The 23,686-nt window shown below is 42.8% G+C and overlaps 1 protein-coding gene across 3 annotated transcripts in view; it reads left to right on the top strand.

Annotated features, from left to right (window-relative positions):
• si:dkey-71h2.2 (low density lipoprotein receptor adapter protein 1-B) overlaps window positions 1-23,686 on the top strand; it is a 118,662-nt gene that overhangs the window by 80,996 nt on the left and 13,980 nt on the right. For all 3 annotated transcript variants that reach the window (XM_038799946.1, XM_038799945.1, XM_038799947.1), the window contains exons 4-8: window positions 329-443; window positions 4,694-4,766; window positions 10,429-10,509; window positions 10,646-10,776; window positions 22,680-22,714. In XM_038799946.1, the coding sequence (XP_038655874.1) occupies window positions 329-443; window positions 4,694-4,766; window positions 10,429-10,509; window positions 10,646-10,776; window positions 22,680-22,714 (435 nt within the window). The remainder of the gene's footprint in view (window positions 1-328; window positions 444-4,693; window positions 4,767-10,428; window positions 10,510-10,645; window positions 10,777-22,679; window positions 22,715-23,686) is intronic.

The raw sequence follows: 23,686 nt of genomic DNA on the forward strand, positions 1-23,686 counted from the left end.
GATCACTTTATTTGAATATATTCATATTCCTGGGCATCTGAGGGGGAAAAATAGAGGGGTCAGGTCTTTTTCTTGGTCACGCATTTTCTGGTCAATTTTATTTCTGTTTAATTTTATTTCTGCTTTTGTCAATGAAATGCTGGGACAGGGCAAAATGTTGCTTTGAAAATAATGCCCCATTTTACAGTCCTTTAAATTGGATTCTGTGTTCGTTTGTGCAAAAAAATAAGCTGCCAGCTTTCTGTAATGATGAAAGATATGTTCATGTTAAAATATGTTCAGATCAATCTGAGTAATGTATGTGCTTATTGCTATTTTCTTTCAACAGAATATCATATTGCACTGCAGACAAGACTCAGGACAAGGTCTTTGCATATATTGCTCAGAGTCAACTAAATGAGACTTTGGAATGCCATGCATTTCTTTGTCCGAAGAAAAAAATTGTAAGTTTCAAAAGTAATATGCTGAAATATTAACAGGGTCATCGTTTATTTTTTTGCAGCATGACATATGAAGTAAATCTTATTTTAAAATAATGGAAAGTGATCTCCTTGTCAAATGACAAGACGGTGATAGTCAGGTGAAGTGCAAAGCTGTCAATTTAAAAGTAATTGAGCAAAGAATTGCATGATACTAAATTTAGCTGCCATTTGCAGCAAAACACATTTGTAATATTTGTTTGTTCACATCTGATAATCTTTCCATTAAATCTTTGTCTTTTTTCTCATTTCCAAATGTATTCCAAGTCTGATGGTTGATATAAATGGCACTGAGATAAGTTGTCAGGAGGTGAAATGAGAACAGCTAATACTCTGCCAAATCTGTCTAATGGGATTAAAGGATTGGAGATGTTGACTTCAAGAGAGAATCTGGGACAAATTCAGTTGCAGATTAAAGGAAGGCCGTTTAACTATTTTGAGACATTGGTGTAAATTAATCTAACCTCAATTGCACCCGCATCTACAGAGTGACGAGTAGGGTGGAACAGATTCCTAGTACACATTATTCTGCTATACAATTTGCATCCTTACTTTGCTGACTCGTATTTGAATTTGGTCAGTGCTATGAATCCAATTTCCATGATTTCAGCATCATGATTGCTTCATTGAGTATGAAGCCACCTCTATATCTGCAATTACCTTTGCTCTTATTCCGAGAGAAGAATACATATGAAAAGAATGAGCAGAATTAGCTTTAGGCTGCCTAAAGGTTGTTTATCCTTGTCCTTTTTTCCCCTGTGAATAAAAACACAACTCTGACATCGCTTGCAATACTTAACCATAGGACTGTAAATGACAGTTGAAGAATGACAATCTTACCAGTATAAGTACATTTTCTGCTAAAAGATTACTTTTTTTTAAAGCACTGGAACAGACCAACTTGTTTGCCGGTGACACTTAGCGAACTAATTATTATATTGCAATTATTCAAATTCAGTAGAATTAGCATCTGAGTTGGTGGGCACGTACTTCCAAGAATATGTCTTAAGCAGCAAAGGTGGAAACTGAGCCTTTTCTCCTGCCCTGCACATGTTGTGCATTATTAGATTTGTATTAAATAAGGTATAGTTTTAAGTGGGTTTAATTTAATGTTTCTATGCCTGGAAGGGTAAAACGTATACTTGTATTCAGGCTGGATAAAGGTGTTGGATAAAGGTGTTTGTATGTGTGGGGGTTGGTTAAGTTCCAATTTGTGTTTCTATTGTGCTTAAAGAGGGCAACTGCGAAAAACAAATAAAAAGATATAAACATGTGGGTGTTGCTTAGCAACTGGGGCCTTGTAAGGTACAGAAGCTTTTGTTTTAGTTTAGCTAATTTGATTGCAGTTGGAGATAGGTAATGAGAGAGAATTAGTTGGTTTAGACGGTTAGAGAGGGAACATCTCTCTCAGCTTTGCTTAAAGAAAAGCCAAAGCTTGGAATAATGGTATCTGAAGAGCAGCTAGTTAAGGAAACTAGAGAAATGTTTCTGAGAGGTTTGCGGTTAGTGGTACTGGAACAAAGCACAGTTCAGCAAAGACAGACAGAGCTGAGAAGAAGGCTGAGACACCAGAAAAATATCTGAAATGAGTTAAAATAACCATAGGAATTGGAGTCTGGATTTCGGAGCTTGTATAAAAGTAGCTGAGACAAAGGAAACCTAACAGGGGGTGCTGTAAAATCCTGCACCGATTGATTGTTAAAAATGGAGCATAATCATTGGTTAAAAGGGTCATATGTAAAACCTATGCTGGATTTTGGAATGCAAACCTTGAAAGCAAAGCGTTTTGATGAGAGAAGATTTTAAAGCATGGTTTTTGGCATGGAGCTCGGAAAATCTCATGATAATCATCTGGGGGGATACGGAGGAGAAATCCACAAACATTCTCTTAGGATTTAGTGTGGAGAGTGTGTTTGTCCACGGCCATCTTGTATGCATAAAAGGGACTTTGTATTAATGAGACCATTGTAGATTAAGATGCACTTTGTAATCAGTATTGATCCTAACACCTGTATGTTTGTTAAACTAAGGGGGGAGTAAAGGCATATTAGAACATGGAACAGCGAACATACAGTGCAAAAGGAGGCCATTTGGCCCATCGAGTCTGCACCGACCCACTTAAGCCCTCACTTCCACCCTATACCCGTAACCCAGTACCCTGTCTAACCTTTTTGGTCACGAAGGGCAATTTATCATGGCCAATCTATCAAACCTGCGCGTCTTTGGACTGTGGGAGGAAACCAGAGCACCCGGAGCAAACCCACGCAGATACGGGGAGAGCGTGCAGACTCTGCACAGTAACCCAGCGGGGAATCAAACCTGGGATCCTGGCGCTGTGAAGCCACACTGCTAGTCACTTGTGCTGCCTTAACCTGCCTTGTGGCATACAATTTTTTTTCATGTTTAATAATTATATTTTTCTTGTTGTTAAACCTAATTAATGGTCCTATGGTTCTGTTTCACAATGTTTTATATGTAAAAAAAACATTCTTTTGAGCCAAGGTTCCATTCTGAAATCTTCCTGCCCAGTTATAACATCACCTGGGATCGTAACTGGTTGATTTCAATATCAAGTGTCAAATTGCTGGTAATTGTGGAGCCCACATCTATCAACAACTCCCAGTGTCACATTGTCAGCACTGATAGATGTGATATGGCAATATCCAGAACCATAATCTATAGAAACATAGAACTATTACGGTGCAGAAAGAGGCCATCTACGCCAACCAGCACCTAGTCCCTAGCCTTGCAGCTTCAAGTGCAGATCCGCTTATTTGAGCATTTCAACCTCAACCACCCACTTAGGCAGTGAATTCCATATGCCCACCACTTGTCTTCCTGACGTTGATAGTCAAACAGGTATGACAGAGTTTGTCCATTTACCGCTCCAGGTGTCCCTTGGTATAGAATGTTACTGCCTCATCTTCAGTGTAGAGCAGCTCTCAGATCAGGGCTTGGTACACTTTTGGCTTGGAGCTTAGGCAAACAAGACTGAATGGTTTTCTGTCAGTTTTGGTATGTTAGTAGACACCCTCCATAACCTGACAGCATATGATGACAGCAAAGAGAAGAAAATGTCAAGAGTGTCAGTGCCAGAACATAACTCTTTGACCCCACTGTGCATCTCCCAGGATTCCAATGTTATCCCATTATAACTGACCTTATCTATCATGTGGTCATGGAAAGCGAGATCACGAAGAGAAGATCAGCATGCAGTCATTGTAAAACCAGCAATGTCTGTACTAGTTCAACCACATTCATCAGATCGATGATTGTCATATATCCAAAGATCTTCTGTACGATGAAGTCACTACCTCCTCGGTGCCCTTACCTCTACTACATGGATACCTGCAAGCAAGATAGTGGAAATTGAGGGTGATAACCGGAAGCCAGCTGCTCACCACATGACCTCTGGAGGCTGACTTTTTGGAAGGGAATCCGAAGAGTCGAGGTGAAACAAAAAACCCAGTTGGCCAAGAGGAGAGCCCAGGGAAAACAGAGGCTAGTGAATCGCGCTCCCTCTCAGCCCCACTGTTATCCTCTGCAGCAAATGTGTCAGAGACTAACATGCTGGAAAAGGACTTCTGAGACACATCAGGCGATGATAACACCAAGTTGACCACTGCGTCACAACCATTTTCTTAAAATGTAGAAAGCTGCCAAGATAGACTGATTTATGTTGAGATTTGACACGGGTCATCAGGATTCGAAATGTTAACCCTTTTCTCTCCCTACAGAGGCTGCCAGACCTGCTGAGATTTTCCAGCATTTTCTCTTTTGGTTTCGGATTCCAGCATTTGCAGTAATTTGCTTTTATATCAGCTCTTGTAGCTTAAAAACATTGTATGAGGGCAGCATGGTGGTGCAGTGGTTAGCGCTGCAGTCTCACAGCGCCGAGGTCCCAGGTTCGATCCCGGCCCTGGGGCACTGCCTCTGAGGCGTTTGCTCATTCTCCCTGTGCTTGCGTGAGTTTCGCCCCCACAACCCAAAGATGTGTAGGGTAGGTGGATTGGCCACGCTAAATTGCCCCTTGATTGGAAAAAATGAATTGGGTACGCTAAATTTATTAAAAAAACATTGTATGGCACACAAGTCGCAGCTTATTTACGTAGCATTTTAAGTGTTTTCGACCATTTTTCATTGATTATTAAGACAAATAATTTTAAATTGCTGTTGTTGCTTAAGTACTGAATACTGGTCTTTCTCTACCACAGGCACAAGCTGTGACCTTGACAGTTGCACAGGCCTTCAGAATTGCATTTGACCTTTGGGAAGTGGCACAAGAGGGTAAGAACAAAATTAATTGAGCAAAATTTCAAAAGACTTTGCTTTTATTCTTGTAGTAGTTTTGATTAAATGCAATGTAGAGCTCCTTTGGTGGTATTTGGTGCAAATGACTTTGGCAGAATACTTAATATTGAAAATTCCACCATTTACACTGAGCAACATTGCCTCTTGTACATGGATTAAATTGCACAATATATCCACCTGTGGTCTGATCCCTTCTCTGGCAATATGCGAAAGACACAACTGCCATCTCGTTACTATGCCCGCATTATAACTAATATAAATAGAGCAAAGGCAACGTGTATTAGGAAATCGATTTCTAGTTTTTAGAATACACATCATATACCTGCTGCCCTCCTAAAGAATGAGGTTAAAGTAAATTAACCATGTTTCAATGAACACCAACCCACACAGCACAGAGCACTTTATTAAAAAACATGGTAAATTTAATTACACCAATGTTGGCAAGTGAAGAAGCAACTCCGAAACTGTTTCATAAGCTTTGCAAAGCAGATTTTAAAACTGTCAGTTTGTTGCAGCTTGCATCAATTGTTGATTGAGCAGAGTACAATATTCTATGAGAGTCGCTCGCTATCCTATCACTGTCTTATTGTGAAGAAAGCTGGTAGCGTGCCTCCGCACACTGGTAATTTTAACTTGCATTCCATAAACAAGCTGATCTCTTTCTGATCAAGTCAGATGCCTGTTTTACACACCAAGCTTGACTTTACAGCCCTGCAGTTCAAGGATATCTAAATTGGACCATCTTGCGGCTTCATCCAAGTCAGATGAGGGTGGTAGGTGAGGAAATGATTGGGAGGGGATCTGGCGTGGCCTGCAGTGCCCATGGAGATTGGTGGGATACTCCTGGATCACTGCATGAATTCAAGTTGTGAAAAGAAATTGTGTTCATGCGCAGATTAGAAAGAGTTACCTGTTCGCTGAATATCGATTCTTTTGAGACAATTGGATAGTTGCTTGAAAAACAGGGAAGGTAAAAGGTATAGGGAGCAAGGGTGAAATTGGCCAAATGTGGATAAGGGCACTGGTCCAAATTGCTGAAAAAAGAGACATGCTCTGGACGTTTCTTGTTTTGAACTCATCAGGACCGATGCAAGATTATTAAATTTCAAAGGATAATGGCGACCCCAATCAGATAATTGCCTCCTGCATCAGTGTATCACAAAAGGGCCTAAGGCAGTCACTTTCACACCTGTAAAGTATTCCGTCTACCTCAAATATCCCTGGAACTGTAAGGTATATGACTCCCCCCTCGGACTGATCTGTTCCATTAAGAACACTGTACATGATGCCCTATGCTGCTCTTGCTCATGTATTTGCTTTGTTTGGCCTCCTGTTCCACATTGTAACCAATCACTGTTTTGTCGCTGTACCATTTGTCAATGTTCCCTGTTGGTTATTCTTGTGTCTACTATGTACGTACTGTATACGATCCTCGGCCGCAGAAAAATACTTTTCGCTGTACTTCGGTACATCTGACAAATCAAAACAAATCAGCTGGCCGTTTCAAACATGAGAGAGATTTTCCACGAATAGGATGTTGCGTTCAAGCGAAAAGAACATAATAATAATAATCGCTTATTGTCACAAATAGGCATCAATGAAGTTACTGTGAAAAGCCTCTAGTCGCCACATTCCGGCGCCTGTTTTGGGAGGCCGGTACAGGAATTGAACCCGTGCTGCTGGCCTTGTTCTGCATTACAAGCCAGCTTTCTAGCCTACTGTGCTAAACCAGCCTGAGCATTGTGCCTACCACACACATGTGTAATGTGGTATATGAATTTCCATGCCAGTGGGATGGCAGGTACATAACTTGTACATTCCAATGACTGATGGATCATATGAAAAAGCATATCCCTTCAACTATTCGGTCCATACTTGCAAAACTCAGATTATGGGGCAAGAATTAACTAAATGGGAACAAAGTCCCATAACGGGCACGTTTAGCCGCGTGTTTCCTGGCGCTTGCAGTGCCAAGAAACAAGACGCTATTGACCGGCACTCTGGTTAGATCTGAGGTCTCAGCGAGAAACGTGCGCCCAAGGCCGCACATAGCCCTGTTTGCTGCACGGAGGAGCTCCACTCGCCGGAACTCCTCAGTGTGGAGAGGGCAGGGACTATGGGCCCCTCCTCGCTCCCCCCTCAGCGTAGCAAAGGGAGCGTTCCCCCCCCCCCCCCCACCACTCCCGCATTCCCAGCCCGATTGCCACATGAAAAATGGCAGTGCCTACCTGGCACATGGGCAGTGCCACCTTGGGATCTTGGTAGTGCCAGGCAGGCACCCATGTGGCAGTGCCAGGGTACCTGGGTGGCACCAGCAATGTCCGGCTACCGCCCTGCCCAGAGGGAATGCATCTGGGGGCCTCCAATCCCCTCGGAGACCCCCACGCGCCGTTCAATCTTGTCCCGGTTTGCGGAGACCAGTATTGAATGGCGCTCAGCCGAGTCCTCTGAGGTGAAAGGATCGATCCCAACAACTCAGATGCCTCGGGAAACTGTATGTTAAAATGAGACTAGCTGTCTCGATCTGATTTGCAAATTTGCCAAATAAGTCATTCCGCCCATTTGCATTGCAACATCTCATGAGACGCGTTCGATCTCGTGAGGCATTGTGAGCTGGGTAGATCCCGGGCACAGGGTCTCCCAGCTTCTATTGAACACATTGCACTGTGGCAAGCTGATATTTGTGTGCAGCATTGGCCATTTTATCACTCCAATGTCTAACATGGGACGTGGATTCTACAATTGGACAGCACTTGCTGACCAGTTTGGAATGTGCTAAAAATTACACTAACAACCAATAAAATTATCAGTTGGGCTGTGAATGTGGCTCACTTGCGAGAAGATACACATATTCATAAGCAGAGACCTGTCCTCTGCAGGCAAAATTAACATCTTTACATATTGTGCCTTTTTTGAATTGAACAGCAGCAAAGGGAACACTAGGTCCCTGGTGCATTCTCTGTTCGATGAATCAGTTGACTTGCAATCCAATCTTTTCTAATTCTTGGCATAAATTGTTCCCTTTGAAATTTGCCATTCTTGTGTCTGTCCTGATGAGTGTAAGATCAAAAATTTGACAGCATCTCATTGTTTTCTCAGTAATACTCACATTCTGAACTAGCAAATAACTATTTAGGGAAAGAATGTGAAGTTTCCCTTACAGTTGAGCCTGATTTGTCATGATCAGTAAATATTGAGGGGTCAGTCGTGAATGCAATCTCCCAAGTCTTGGTCATGCCATCAGGTTAAGTTGAAACGAAGAGGAAGCCAAATGCTTCCCCGGAAAGAGATAAATTGGAAGATGACTCTCCCAAATTATCCTTGGTAATGCTGACTGCATAGCTGGTTTGGTGGAGGCTTGGGAGTGTTGTGAGCCTATAATTTGGTAGGATGGGGGTGAAATGAGGGTGGAGGAGTTGGAAGATGCACTCAGTCATTTAGAGTTGAACAGTTAACATAAAAGGAAATTTGCCGAAGATTCTATGCATCACCTTTAGGTTGTCAGTTGTCACTCATCTGCTTGCAGAGCCACTGGCTTCTTTTCATCTAAAATTATTTTCTGAAGCCTTTTACTTCCTGACACACACTTTCTGCTAACCCTGAAAATAAAATGCTAGAAAGTTCACCCAGAATGTTTTTGAAGGGGTTCTTTAAGTAGATTAGCTCATGGTACATCAGATCAGAATATATTTCAAACATGTGGTCAAATGATGGGTGACATTGTGAAAGCCCAATATTATTCAATTATAGTATCAATAAAAGTTGCAACTTTTCATATGGCGTAGATTTGAAACATTCCAGGTTACAACGAACACCAATACATCTATTCTCTTAATAAATCATTATCTTTTATTGGAAAACGCAACAAAAAAAGCAATATTAAAAATTTAAACCGCAGAAATGGTTCCCTGTCTAATTTAGCTATGTATTCAATTCCTCAAGAGTATGTTTTATTCGTCAGTGAGTATTGCAACCCTTGGTCTAATTGTGATAGCAGCACCTTCTGTCAAATCTCTTGCTGGCTGAGTCAAGGAATAATGAGAAGCATTGCATCAGTGGTGCAGCTGTGTGAACAGTATTGTGGTATAGTCATTCCTCTGCCTGTTCCATTACAGATGGTGACATGAAACCTCACAATAGTGCTGCATCTATCTGATTGATTGTAACCTCAAAGGGAGGGTGGATAGCGGGTTCATGGTAATACTGCATCCATCTGATCTTTGTAATCTTGGAGAGAGGGTGCAGACAATTAAATTGTACTGTATACTTTGATCACGAGAAGTCTAATGGGAAGGATGTCAAGTACATTCACAGTCATATTTATGGGAAAGCATTTGTCCCGTCTATGGAATAAATCTCAAATGTCGGATCTTGTCGATGCTCTTCAACACTGGTGAGACAATTATTGCAATTCCAGGTTAAACTACAAGCTCCTTTAAAATTCTGTGACATTGAATCGGAAAAAAAATTAGACAAGGCATGTAGTGAAGAGCTAATCCACTAACGCCAGTTTTCTGTCTGACAGGGAAAGGTAAGCCTCTGAAACCTGTTGACCTGGAATTTTGCAGTGAGCGGTAAACAAATGCTTTCTGCCATTAAATAAACTTGCATTTCCCTACAGGCTTTCCCTCTGGGCTTCTGCACTAGAACTAAGGGTGATTAAAAGTAAATCTCTCTCAGATATCCAGGACCATGAGGACAAGGAAAGCAACGGTGTATCTCCTTAACCAGTTGGATTAAAGAATTCTCAATGTGGCATGCAGAATGAATCAGGAAGTGTAAGTTAGAGTAGTTAATTTGGTGCCAAATCATACACCGAAAGCAAAATCGAGAGACTGATTCGTAAGCTGGGATAGAAAATAAAAGTTTTTCTAAAAAAGATTATATTTTTGTACTTTTTAAAATCTCCAACAATAATTAAAATATGAAAGAATGTGACTTCACATTTGTAGAAGTTAATTTTCAGTGCCAATGACAGCTGTCATTTTCCGGTTATTTTGGTATGCCAACACTTCTGCTTCTAGAATTATGGGATTTTTTTTCCCATGAACCTCCTAAAACATTTTGTGAACCCCCCAAGGGTTTCGCCAATCACAGTTTGGGAACCACTGAGTTGGATGGTTTACAATCAAAGCCAAGAGGAAAATGTGATGTGAATAAGCATCGCTGGGTCCTGATCTAGGCCCCTTATATCATACAAGGTCAGGTATACATTGCATACTAGCTGTCGAAAAACAGGCAGTGAACAGACCAATGTATTACTGCTGGAGGGAAAAACAAAACTGGCAAAACCTGGGCATCTATCAAATGGCATCTGAAATACAGAATTGAAAAGTAGAAAATTTGAAATTGGTGTATTGAATAGGAAATACACATTTCAGTCCAGAAGTGGGCCAGCAACTTTGTTTCTGGCTAATTGATTTTATGCAGAAAGAGCTTTCCTACTGAGAAAGTGTGAAAATATCGTCAACATACAGCTACTTGTGGCTTTGCAAAGCTACTGCCTTTCCTATTTTGGGATGTTTTTTGAGAGGATAGGGAGTGATTAGGCATAAACTGTAATCAGATTATAACTGTAGTAAGGTATGGTAACAGCTATCATACGACATTTAAAAAATGCATGCGTTTCTATTTCCAGAAAAATGTAAAAAGACACAGGAGCACAGTAGTCGACCTGCAACTGCAGCTTTTAATGGAGCAATAGGACATGACGAGAAAGGTAAAGAGCGGGCCAACTTTTCTTTAAGTAATCACAGTTCTTTTCATTTATATTAATTGGTTGTATTGTTGCAATGCAAAATAAGTTTTAATGTTGAGCTTTAAACATTTTTTTTTTTTTGCATTGTATTTTTCAGATGTAACCACAGCAAAGTGTCACGCAGTAAACCAAGTTCAGAATCCCATTATCTCACCAACAGATATCCATCTAGGTATCACAAGGCAAAACAGTCCATCTTACGGGTCACCTTTACATGCACTCTCTTGGGTATGTTTTTAAATCATCCTTTTGACAGTTATATTTCTAATTCATGTCTTGGTAGAAGTTCATTGCATCACGTGAGCGTTGGTATGTTTTTTCCATCCCTGAATATTTCAGGCTAAATTTCTGCATATTAAATAAAAATAGTCCCCATTAACAATATTCCTGGTTACATCAACCAATGTGGTGTTTGTGTTGAAGGATAGTGTATCAGACATGGGTGCAACTCTGTCATCTGTGTGTGCTTGGGCTGTTTTATAATCTGCTTTTGTTGGCTTTACTGGATTAGACGCTGGAATCGAAAGCACATTGTGCGATGCCTTTTTTGAGCATGTGGAATTAGAGCATTGCCACTCTGTTCAGCATGAAGGCAGGCTGCATTCAAAATGTCTTGTGTGGCCTGACTGCAGAAGGGATTAACAAACATTCAAGATTTTGCTCACACTGATTTCAGACAGCCAGATGGTCATCTGGATAAACTGCAGATTCTTGTGCAGTTCTTTATTTGAAAGCACTGAAACAGGAATCAGATCAGAATCACATTTATGGTGTGAACTTAAGTGAGAGTAGAAGCTACTGTAACTTGTAATATAGCCTTGAGGAACAATTTGTCCAGCTGTACCTCAGTCTGTTGAAGGGGATTCATGCATATGGGTACTGTCTTTAATATCATCCCTATTGGTAACACATGCAATAAACAATATTGGTTGCTAAGAAATTGAAGAATAGATCTTAACAGTATTAACATTGTAAGTTAAATTATTTATGCAAACATTTATATGAAATAACTATTATTGTATGCTATATTTTTTTGCACTTAAGACCTTGTATTTAAACAAAGCTAATTATGGAGGTAGGAGGAGCAAGTTGACTGAGGTAGATTAGGACATTGAATTGAAAAAATATATAGATAAGTAATTCATTTAAATAAATAGTTCATTATTTCTATTCTGGAGAAGCCAGAATATACCTTCTTTGAGGAATAAGAACTTTATTGCAAAAATGGTACATCAAGGCTAACTTGAGATGTTAAGGACAAATTAGATCAAAAGAAAAAATTACAGTTGTTAAGAATAGTGAAAGTGATGGTAGGAAGGGTTTTAAAAATCAGCAAAGATTTATTGATAAAAATGGAAACATTTGAATGAGTAAACTCGCAAGAAACTACAATGGAATGATTGTAAGAGCTTTTTGTTTGTTCATTGTCACCAGAGCCTTAGTGGTGCCTTTTCAATCACCACCTTCTCTGGCTTTCTTCAAGCCTCCATCAGTCTGTGTCTCAATATTATTCACCCATCTGATTTTTCTTCTTCTTTTCTTCTGTTTTTACCCTCAGTTTCTCCTTAATTTGTTGCCAGGACAAGGCTTTTTGGCTTTACTTCAATGTCTGCATTTGGCCACCTTCCTCTCTCTAACTGTATTTCACAAAACTTTTGATTGTTGAGCACCTACTCTTGATCTAACCCATTTTCTGTCCATCAAGTTGATTTTGAGTATTTACAGATGTGCAAAAAGAAAGAATTAGTGTAAGTAAATTCCGGTCCCACAGAAGCAAGAGAAATATAATGAAAAGTAAACAAATGGCAGAGACGTTGAACAAATATTTTGTATCCCTGTTCACAATAGAGGACTCAAAAGAACCAATTCGAAATTGCATAGAGTCAAGGAGCATGCATATGTAGAGATTAAAATAATTAAATTTGATAAAGAAAAACTCCTGGAAAATTAATGGGACAAAAAGCTGACAACTCCTCTGAACCTGATGGTCTACATCATTGAATTTTAAAGAGATAGCTGCAGAGAAGGTGGATGCATTGTTTTTGACCTTCAGAACTCAATTTGAACAGTCCCCATGAATTTGAAGGTGACAAACGAAACCCCGTTATTCCTGAAAAGTGGGAGAGAGGAAATAGGTAGCCTATAGGATGGTTAACCTGATGTCAGAAGTAGGGAAATTGTTAGAATGTATTACTAAGGGTATTGTTACAATACACTTAAAGAAGCCACAGTATGATCAGGTGGAGTCAACATTGTTTAGAAAAAGGAAATAAAGTTTGGCAAATCCATTTTGAAGATGTAACTAGCAGGATAGATAAGGGAGGTAGTGGATTAGATAATTAGGATTTTCAGAAGTCATTCAGTAAAGTGCTATGCAGGAGGTTGTTACACAAAATCGGAGCTCATTAGGTTGGGTATTACACTAGCACGGATTGAGATTTGGTTATAGAACATAGAACAGCACAGAACAGGCCCTTCGGCCCTCAATGTTGTGCCGAGCCATGATCACCCTACTCAAACCCACGTATTCACCCTATACCCGTAACCCAACAACCCCCCCCCCTTTAACCTTACTTTTATTAGGCCACTACGGGCAATTTAGCATGGCCAATCCACCTAACCCGCACATCTTTGGACTGTGGGAGGAAACTGGAGCACCCGGAGGAAACCCACGCACACAGGGGGAGGACGTGCAGACTCCACACAGACAGTGACCCAGCCGGGAATCGAACCTGGGACCCTGGAGCTGTGAAGCATTTATGCTAACCACCATGCTACCCTGCTGCCTCATTGCTCATAAAACAGTTGTTACTTGGTTCTTCATATCCCGGCAAGCCTCCATCACTGGCTCCGATCTATTGCCATTCCTTTCATGCCAGCCCAGGCAGCGACCCACTTTTTAAAAAAATTTGTTTTTATTAAAGCCTTTTTCAAACAGAATTTTTACATGACCAATAACAGAAAAATAAAAGGAAAATATTTATCATTATACAAAAAGAGAATATACATTAAATGAACAATTCCCCACCTAAGCCCCCCCAGATTGCTGCTGCTGCTGCTGACATTTTTTAACGCTCTCCAAGAAAGTCGAGGAACGGTTGCCACCACTGGGAGAACCCTAGTAAGGACCCTCTCAAGGCAAACTTTATTCGCTCCAGGCTGAGAAACCCAGCCATGTCACAAACCCAGGTCTCCACACTCGGGGGTTTCGAGTCTCCCCACATTAACAAGATCTGTCTCCAGGCTACCAGGGAGGTAAAGGCCAAAACCTCGACCTCTTTCGCTTCCTGCACTCCCGGATCCTCTGACGCACCAAAGATCGCTATTCCTGTACTCTGCTTCACCCGTGTGTCCAAAATCCTGGGCATAGCCCTTGCAAAGCCCTGCCAGAATTCTTTAAGCGCCGGGCATGCCCAGAACATATGGACATAGTTCGCTGGACTCCCTGTACACCTCGCACAGCTGTCCTCCACCCCAAAGAACTTGCTCATTCTCGCCGTCATCATGTGTGCCCGATGTACCACCTTAAACTGAATTAAGCTGATCCTGGCACATGATGAGGAGGAATTTACCCTGCCCAGGGCATCAGCCCACAGGCCCTCATCCTGCTCCTCACCCAGCTCCTCCTCCCACGCCCTTCAGTTCCTTCACTGGGGCTTCCTCCACCTCCTGCAGCTCTTGGTAGATGTCCGACACCTTCCCCTCTCCTACCCAGATGCCACACACTACCCTGTCCTGTATCCTACGAGGGGGGTAGCAATGGAAATGGCCCCACCTGTTTTTTGAGAAAGTCGCGGACTTGGATATCTGAAGGCGTTTCCAGGGGGCAGGCTGAATTTCTCCTCCAGCGCCGTCAAGCTAGGGAAAGTCCCATCTCTGAACAGGTCTCCCATCCTTCTAATGCCTGCCCTGTGCCAGCTTTGGAACCCCCCGTCTATCTTGCGCGGAACAAATCTATAATTGTTCCATATCGGGGTCCAAACTGAGGCCCCTTCCTCCTTCCTGTGCCTTCTCCACTGACCCCAGACCCTCAGTGCCACCATCACCACCGGGCTTGTGGTGTATCGTGCCGGCGAGAACGGCAGCGGTGCCGTTACTAGTGCCCCTAGGCTGGTGCCTTTGCATGATGCCGCCTCCAGCCGCCCCCACACCGCCTCTCTCTCTTCCCCCACCCCCCCAACTGCACTCCAAAACCAGTCTTTTAACTCGCGGGGTCTTGTTTGCCCACACAAATCCTGTGATAATCCTGTTCACCCGCGAAAAGAAGGATTTGAGGATGAAGATGGGAAGCACTGGAAAACGAACAGGAACCTGGGGAGGACCGTCATTTTCACGGTCTGCACCCTTCCAGGCAGGGAAAGTGGGAGCATGTCCCACCTTTTAAAGTCTCCCTCCATCTGCTCTACAAGCCGAGATAGATTGAGCCTGTGTAGGGCAGCCCAGTTCCTGGCCACCTGTATACCTAGGTAATGAAAGCTCCTCTCCACCATCTTGAGCGGGAGCTCTCCCAGTCTCTCCTCCTGACCACTAGCGTGGATTACAAACAGCTCACTTTCCCCACGTTCAACTTGTACCCCGAGAAGCTCCCAAAGTCTCTTAGGATTCGCATAACCTCCCCCATCCCCTCTCGCGGGTCCGAAATATACAATAGCAGATTGTCTGTGTAAAGCGACACCCCCCCCCCCCCCCCCCCCCCCCCCCCCCCCCCCCCCCCCCCCTCCAGTTCCTCAAAGTCCTCAGCGCTATGGCCAACGGCTCAATTGCCAGGGCAAATAGTAACGGGGATAGGGGGCACCCCTACCTTGTCCCTCGGTGCAGCCTAAAATACTCCGACCTCAGCCAGTTCGTAGATACACTTGCTACGGGGGCCTGATACAGTAGCTTGACCCACCCTATCGATCCCTCACCGAATCCAAACCTACCTAACACTTCCCACAGGTTCTCCCATTCCACCCGGTCAAAGGCTTTCTCTGCATCCATTGCAGCCACTACTTCTGCGTCCCCTCCTTCTGAGGGCATCATGATAATGTTTAGGAGCTTCTTCACATTTGTGTTCAATTGTCTGCCCTTGACGAAACCTGTTTGATCCTCATCAATCGCTTCCGGGACATTTAGCCATAAGTTTGGCATCCACGTTCAGGAGCGATATTGGTCTGTAGGACCCACATTGAAGCGGATCCTTCTCCCACTTCAGGATGAGCCAGATCGAAGCCTGCAACATTGTGTTGGGGGGGGGGGGGGGAAGGAAGAGTTCCTCTCTCCTTTGCCTCGTTAAAGGTTCTGAGCAGGAGTGGGCTCAGCAGCTCCGAGAACTTCTTGTAGAATTCTACAGGGAAGCCGTCCGGTTCCGGGGCATTGCCCGACTGCGTACTTTCTAGGCCCTTAACTATCTCCAACTCAATCGGGCCCGTCCCTCCACCAGATCCTCGTCCACCCTTGGGCACCTCAATTGGTCCATAAATTGCTTCATCCCTTCCCCTCCCCTCTGGGGCTCTGACTCGTGCAGTTTACAATAAAACTCTTTGAAGACTTTGTTGATCTTCTCTGGGCCCAAGACAGTATTACCTGCCTTATCCCTCACTGGCCGCATCTCTCCTGTGAAGTTGGTGCGCCAGCATCCTACTTGCTTTCTTCCCATACTCGTAGACTGCCCCTTTCACCTTCCTCAGCTGTGCCTCTGCCTTCCCAGTGGTCAGCAGATCAAACTCCGCCTGCAGTCTCCGGCACTCCTTTTGCAGCCCCTCCTCGGGGGTCTCCGCATACTACCTGTCTACTCTGAGTATCTCTCCCTCCAGCCTCTCCCTCTCCGCCCTCTCCCTTTTCTCTCTGTGGGATCTAATAGAAATTAACTCCCCTCTAATAACTGTCTTCATAGCCTCCCAGACCGTTGTTGCTATGACCTTCCCCTGTATTGTTTGTTGTCACATAGTTTTGGATGCTCCTCATTATCCGCCCACACACCACTTCATCTGCTAGCAGTCCCACATCCAGTCTCCAGAGAGGGCGCTGCCCTCCCTCCGCCCCTAGTCACAAGTCCACCCAGTGCGGGGCATAGTCTGAGACCACAATGGCCGAATACTCAACCCCCTCCACCCTTGGGATTAACGCCCTGCTCAACACAAAAATCTCAATCCGAGAGCACACTTTGTGAACTTGGGAGAAAAAAGAGAACTCCTTCGCCCTTGGCCGCGCGAATCTCCACGGGTCCACGTCCCCCATCTGATCCATGAACTCCCACAGGGCCTTGGCCGCCGCCGGTCTCTGTCCCGACCTGGACATAGACCGGTCCAATGCCGGATCCAGGACTGTGTTGAAGTCCCGCCCCATGATCAAATTACTTGACTGCAAGTCCGGGATTTTGGAATGGGTGCAACAAACGTTCAGTCGATTGATTCCTGGGCTGAGTGTTGATTGATGAGGAGAGATAGAGCAGAGTGGGCCAATGTTCTCTGAAGTTTTCCAGAAAGACAGGTGATCCCATCAAAATATAAAACATTTTGAGATGCCTTGAATGGATAGATACTGAGAGGCTGGTTCCTTTGCCTGGAGAGTCTAGAACTAGTTCAAAGATGTGCAGGTTAGGTGGATTGGCTATGCTAAATTGCCCTTGGTGTCCAAAAAGGTGTGGTTACGGAGATAGGGTGGAGGTGTCGGGATAGGATGGAGGTGTGGGCTGAGGTACGGTGCTCTTTCCAATGGCCGGTACAGACTCAGTGGGCCGAGTGGCCTTCTTTTGCACTGTAACATCTATGTTTCTATGACCATAATCTTAGGTTAAGTATTGACCATTTTGGACAGAGATGGAGAGAAACTTCTTTCATGGAAACATACAAAGAAAATCAAAGCAGGAATAGGCCATTCAGCCCTTCGAGCCTGCTCCACCATTCATGGTGATCATGGCTGGTCATCAAATGCAATACCCTGATCCTGCCTCCTCCGCCCCCCACCCCACAATCCTTTGATGCCTTAAGCCTCGAGCTATATCTAATTCCTTCTTGAAATTACACAATGTTTTGGCCTCAACTACTCTCTGTGGTAGTGAATTCCACAAATTCACCACTGTCTGGGTGAAGAAATTTCTCCTTGCCTCAGTCCTAGAAGGTTTACCCCTTATCCTCAAACTATGACCCCTGGATCTGGACTTCCCCAACCATCGGGAACATTCTTTCTGAATCTACCCTGTTTAATCATAGAACGATAGAATCCCAACAGTGCAGAAGGAGGCCAATCAGCCCATCGGGTCTGCACAGACCCTCTGAAAGTCCACCCTAAATAGGCCCACTCCCCCTGCTTCATCCTCAACCCCACTAACTTGCACACTTTTTGATACTGAAGGGAAATTTAGTATGGCCAATTCACCTGACCTGCATATCTTTGGAGTGTGGAAGCAAACCAGAGCACCCGAAGGAAACCCACACAGACATGGGGCGAAAGTGCAAACTCCACACTGTCAGCCAAGACCAGAATCGAACCAGGGTCCCTGGAGCTGTGAGACAACAGTACTAACCACTGCCATCGTGTCACTCAATCCTGTTAGAAGTTTATACGTTTCAATGAGATCCCCTCTCACTCTTCTAAGCTCCAATGAATAAAATTCTAATTGACTTAGTCTCTCCTCAAATGACGGTGCCATCTTCCCAGGGATCAGCCTGGTAAACCTTCATTGCATTCCCTCCATAGCTAGAACATCCTTCCTCAGATAAGGACACTGCAAACAATACTACAAGTGTGGCCTCACCAAAGGCCAATTGCACTATACACAAATCCTCTTGCTCTGAAGACCAACATAGCATTTGTCTTCCTTACTGCCTGCTGTATCTGCTCACTTGCTTTCAGTGACTGATGCACAACGTCACCAAGGTCTTTACACTGTTTCAAATAATAATCTGCCTTCCTATTTTGCTACCATACCGAATGACCTCTCATTTATCCACATTATGCTGCAACTGCCATGCAAATGCCCACTCACTCAGCCTGTCCAAATCCCGCTGAAGCATTTCTGCATCCTCCTCACAGCTCACCCTTCCACCCAACATTGTATCATCTGCAAATTTAGAGATAATACATTTAGTTCCCTGGTCCAAATCATTATTTTTTTATAATCTTCATTGTCACAAGTAGGCATACATTAAGGCAATGAATACATTAAGGCTGTGAAAAGCCCCACGTCGCCATATTCCGGTGCCTGTTCGGGTACAGAGGGAGAATTCAGAATGTCCAAATTACCTAATAGCACGTCTTTTGGGACTTGTGGAAGGAAACCAGAGCACCCGGAGGAAACCCATGTACTGCTAGTACGGGGAGAACGTGCAGACCCCGCACAGACAGTGACCCATGCCGGGAATCGAACCTGGGACCCTGGAGCTGTGAAGCAACAGTGCTACCCACTGTGCTGCCGTGCTGCCCATATTAATATATAATGTGAACAGTTTGGGGTTCTTGCACAGATCCTTGCAGTACCCCACCTAGTCATTTCCTGCCAATCGGAAAAAGACCCATTTATTCCAACTCTTTGCTTCCTGTCTGCGAACCAGCCTTCTATGCATCTAAAAACACTACCTGAAATCCCATGCGCTTTAACTTTACATAATAATCTGCTATGTGAGACCTTGTCGAAAGCCTTCTGAAAGTCTAAATAAGCCACATCCACCAGTTCTCCCGAGGTAACGATGCTAATTACATCTTCAAAGAATTCCAGTACATTTGTCAAGCATGATTTCCCTCTGTAAATGCATGCTGATTTTCTTTGCTTTCCAAAGCTCTAATAACTCACTCAAGAGGTTCTGAATCATTGGAATTTTGCACCCCAGGCGGCTGTGAGTGTTCATTTGTTGAGTGTTTTTTCGAGATGGTTAGATTTATGGGGACCAGCTATGGGGAAAGTGGAGTTGATGTAGAAGTTCAACTACGAGTTTATTAACTGCAAAGCAAGCTCGATGCCACTTATATTCTTATGTATTTGAATGAATGTAAATGTGATGTTATCTCTTTAAATGTAGCTGTCTAAGTGCACTGAGGCTGCTATTTATCCCCTTTATTATTTACTCCTAGTATTAATACAACTTCTAATACACATGTCAGTCTTCACTCGCGTGGCTCAGCAAAAATGCAATGATTTTCTTTACGCACATCTCCATTCTCTGTTGTGTGCTAAGTATTCAGTGCTGCAGTTATCTGGGTGTGAAATCAACTGGAGTGATGACTTCACTAATGAATATGTCTTTCAAGCAGTCACATTTAAATTTCACTACATTTGGATCCAGGTCTTTCATGATTTAATGTTTTCTCCAGCATCTGTTACAATTCCAATTTTTGTATCCTGAAGTCTGTGCAGCAGACTAGAGTGTACAACTGGTTTTGGCATTCATGGACATCCAGTCAGCTTCCATTTGTATTCTGACAAAAACCAAGTCCACCTCAACATTGTTTCATAACCCCCTCCTCTGAACTGGCAGACTTCACGCAACTCCACCAACCTTAGTATCATCTGCAAACTTGCTAATCAGACCACCTATACCGTCAAACAGATCATTTATGTATATCACAAACAACAGTGGTCCGAGCACAGATTCCTGTAGAACACCACTAGTAACCTTTCTCCATTATGAGACACTCTCTTCCACCACTATTCTCTGTCTCCTGTTGCCCAGCCAGTTCTTTATCCATCTAGCTAGTACACCCTGAACCCCATGCGACTTCACTTTTTCCATCAGCCTGCCATGGGAAACTTTATCAAATGCCTTACTGAAGTCCATGTATATGACATCTACAGCCCTTCCCTTATTAATTAACTTTGTCACTTCCTCAAAGAATTCTATTAGGTTTGTAAGACATGACCTTTCCTGCACAAAACCATGCTGCCTATAACTGATGTCTATTTTCTTCCAAATGTGAATAGATCCTATCCCTCAGTATCTTCTCCAACAGTTTGCCTACCACTAACGTCAAGCTCACAGGTCTATAATTCCCTGGATTATCCCTGCTAACCTTCTTAAACAAAGGGACAACATTAGCAATTCTCCAGTCCTCCGGGACCTCACCCGTGCTCAAGGATTCTGCAAAGATATCTGTTAAGGCCCCAGCTATTTCGCCCCTCGCTTCCCTCAGTAACCTGGGATAGATCCCATCTGGACCTGGGGACTTGTCCACCTTAATGCCTTTTAGAATACCCAAAACTTCCCCCTTCCTTATGCCGACTTGACCTAGAATATTTAAACATCCATCCCTAATCTCAACATTCGCCATGTCCCTCTCCTTGGTGAATACCGATGCAAAGTACACATTAAGAATCTCACCCATTTCCTCTGACTCCACACATAAATTCCTTCTTTTGTCTTTGAGTGGGCCAATCCTTTCTCTAGGTACCCTCTTGCTCCTTATATACGAATGAAAGGCTTTGGCATTTTCCTTAACCCTGTTAGCCTAAGATATTTCATGACCCCTTTTAGCCCTCTTTATTGCGCATTTGAGATTTGTCCTACTTTCCCGATATTCCTCCAAAGTTTTAAGTCACCTGGATCTTGTGTATGCTTCCTTTTTCATTTTAGCTAGTCTCACAATTCCACCCTCCATCCATGGTTCCCTAATCTTGCCATTTCTATCCCTCATTTTCACAGGGACATGTCTGTTCTGCACTCTAATCAACCTTTCCTTAAAAGACTCCCACATTTCAAATGTGGATTTACCCTTAAACAGCTGCTCCCAATCCACATTCCCTAGCTCCTGCCGAATTTTGTTATACTTGGCCTTTCCCCAATTTAGCACCCTTTCGGACCACGCTCGTCTTTGACCATGAGTATTCTAAAACTTACGGAATTGTGATCGCTATTCCCAAAGTAATCACCGACTGAAACTTCAACCACCTGGCCGGGATCATTTCCCAATACCAGGTCCAGTATGGCCGCTTCCCGAGTTGGACTATTTACATACTGCTCTTAAAAAAACTCTCCTGGATGCTCTTTACAAATTCTGCTCCATCTACGCCTCCAACACTACATGAGTCCCATTCAATGTTGGGGAAGTTAAAATCTCCCATCACAACCACCCTATTGTGCCTACATTTTTCTATAATCTGTCTACATAGTTGTACCTCTACTTCACGCTCACTTTTGGGAGGCCTGTAGTAAATTTTTCCGACTCGAGCTGTTGCCTCAGTAGCTAAAACCTAGCCTTCATTCCCCATACCTGCTAGGGGCAAGAGGCCAGCTGAAAGACTCCTATGTCGCCCATGTTGGCGTCCGACTTGGGGTCCACCGGATTTGGGCCTTGGCTGCTCTTGTATTTAAATCCAAATCTTTAATAATAAGCTCATGTTGTTTATCTGGACGTGCTCCCTTCATTCTTTTTGAAGGTGCAAAGAGATTATGATGCTGCTTTTTACCAATTTGTACACTTGTGAAATTTCCAAATCTTTCCCTTTGTTGTTAAATTGGCACTGACATTCAAATGATTTCACCTTTACCAAAGGTTAACTATCTAATTATGCACAAGGGTTATATCTCCAAAAACATATTTTAAAATACTGGCTCGTTATGCTGGCTTTTTTTGCAGTTTGAAGCAGTTGTACTTTGGTAAATGCACTACTGTTGCTTAACAGCCACATGTGTGATTTTCAACCAAGTTTCCACTGCCTAGACTCCCCTCACTGACTGGCTCTAGTATTGCTATGCATTTTCTCTGTTGAGGACTTATTCAAATGCGGTCATGCATGGATATAAGATCTATGATTTGCAGTATCTGCAGGACACTGATGAACAAAGCTGGTTTGAAGATCTTGTTAGATGGATATGGCTTTGAATCCAGTGTACAAAATTAATTCAGTTAAAAGTCTTAAGTACGATGCAGCCATGGTTGTCACTACAAAATACTTACAAATGTAATACAGTTGATAATTTGCAGTCATATTCAGTAATGCTATGAAGATTGGTTAGTAAGTTGAAACTATTGGTGCGGTTTTGGTGTCTGGAGCGCTTAACCTTGTAATTTGGCATAAAATGGAAGAAAGGGCTGTTTAATCTCACCTTAACAAAAAAAAAACCTCTGAAATAGTAAAATAATAAATCAGATAATTCTACATGAGGCACTAGTTAATGATAACTCAGGTTAACATGATTTCTTAATGTTCTTTGCAGGAGGAGGACGATGGTCTTGATGATGCCTTCTCAAGGTAAGGTATCCCAGAATTTTTTTATTATACTGGTCAAAAATAATCCTGTCCAAAATAATTTCTTGATAAAATAGTTTTATTGATGGTAATTCATCTTTATTTATGGTTAAATGTACAGTGGCATGATCTGCATTGTGAAACATTTTGTGTTATCTTTGTGTGATTATAAGTGGCTCCCTTCCCAGACAGCAATTTGTTTTTATTCCTGGACCTGATTAGGTCACTAGTTAATCTAAGTTTATTTTCGCATCATTTCCTTTCTGTATTTGCCAGAAAAAAATGTGATTCATTTCAGAGTATTGGTTACGTCATTGAGCCCAAGATGTATGTTTTTTTATGAACTACATTTGTTCCATTCACAGCCTAACAGAAGTGCTCAACGTTTAATCTTGATACATGTGTTGTCAGCAGAGTGTTCAATAAAATGGCAACCATTTCCCTAGCAACCACGCTACTCCCCAATGAATTCTGCCTAAATAATGAAAGTGATTTTGAACCGTGAGAAGGGCAGATCAATCCTTTTTCTCTATTTCTCTGAGAATAAATCATGTTTTTGTGATGTTACAGAATGCATGCTACTGCATCCACTTTATTTGCCTCAGTTTAAGGACCTGTTTCATAAATATGCTAAATCCAGTGGCTTCTGAAGGAAACACAATAGGACCTCAAACCCAGATGACTAATTCTGTTTATTTTTATAATATTCATGCATCTCAGTCAATTTTCTCAAGTAGTGTTTCTGAGGAATCTAAATTTTGCATTTTGTTAACCATTTTTTGTTTTCAGCATTCTTGTTAGTGGATATGTACTTGAGAAATCATCTGTTTGATTGATATTGAATGCTATGAGGACATGACAATTCACATTTATTCACCTTTGGGTCACTAATTACTCCATTACTCCACAAAACAAAAAGAAGTGTTGGAAGATAGCTGTTGAGTTTGCTGTATAAAATATTTTGGTTATATAGTA

Source organism: Scyliorhinus canicula, chromosome 6 (assembly GCF_902713615.1).
Source record: "Scyliorhinus canicula chromosome 6, sScyCan1.1, whole genome shotgun sequence".
Taxonomy (NCBI): Eukaryota; Metazoa; Chordata; class Chondrichthyes; order Carcharhiniformes; family Scyliorhinidae; genus Scyliorhinus; species Scyliorhinus canicula.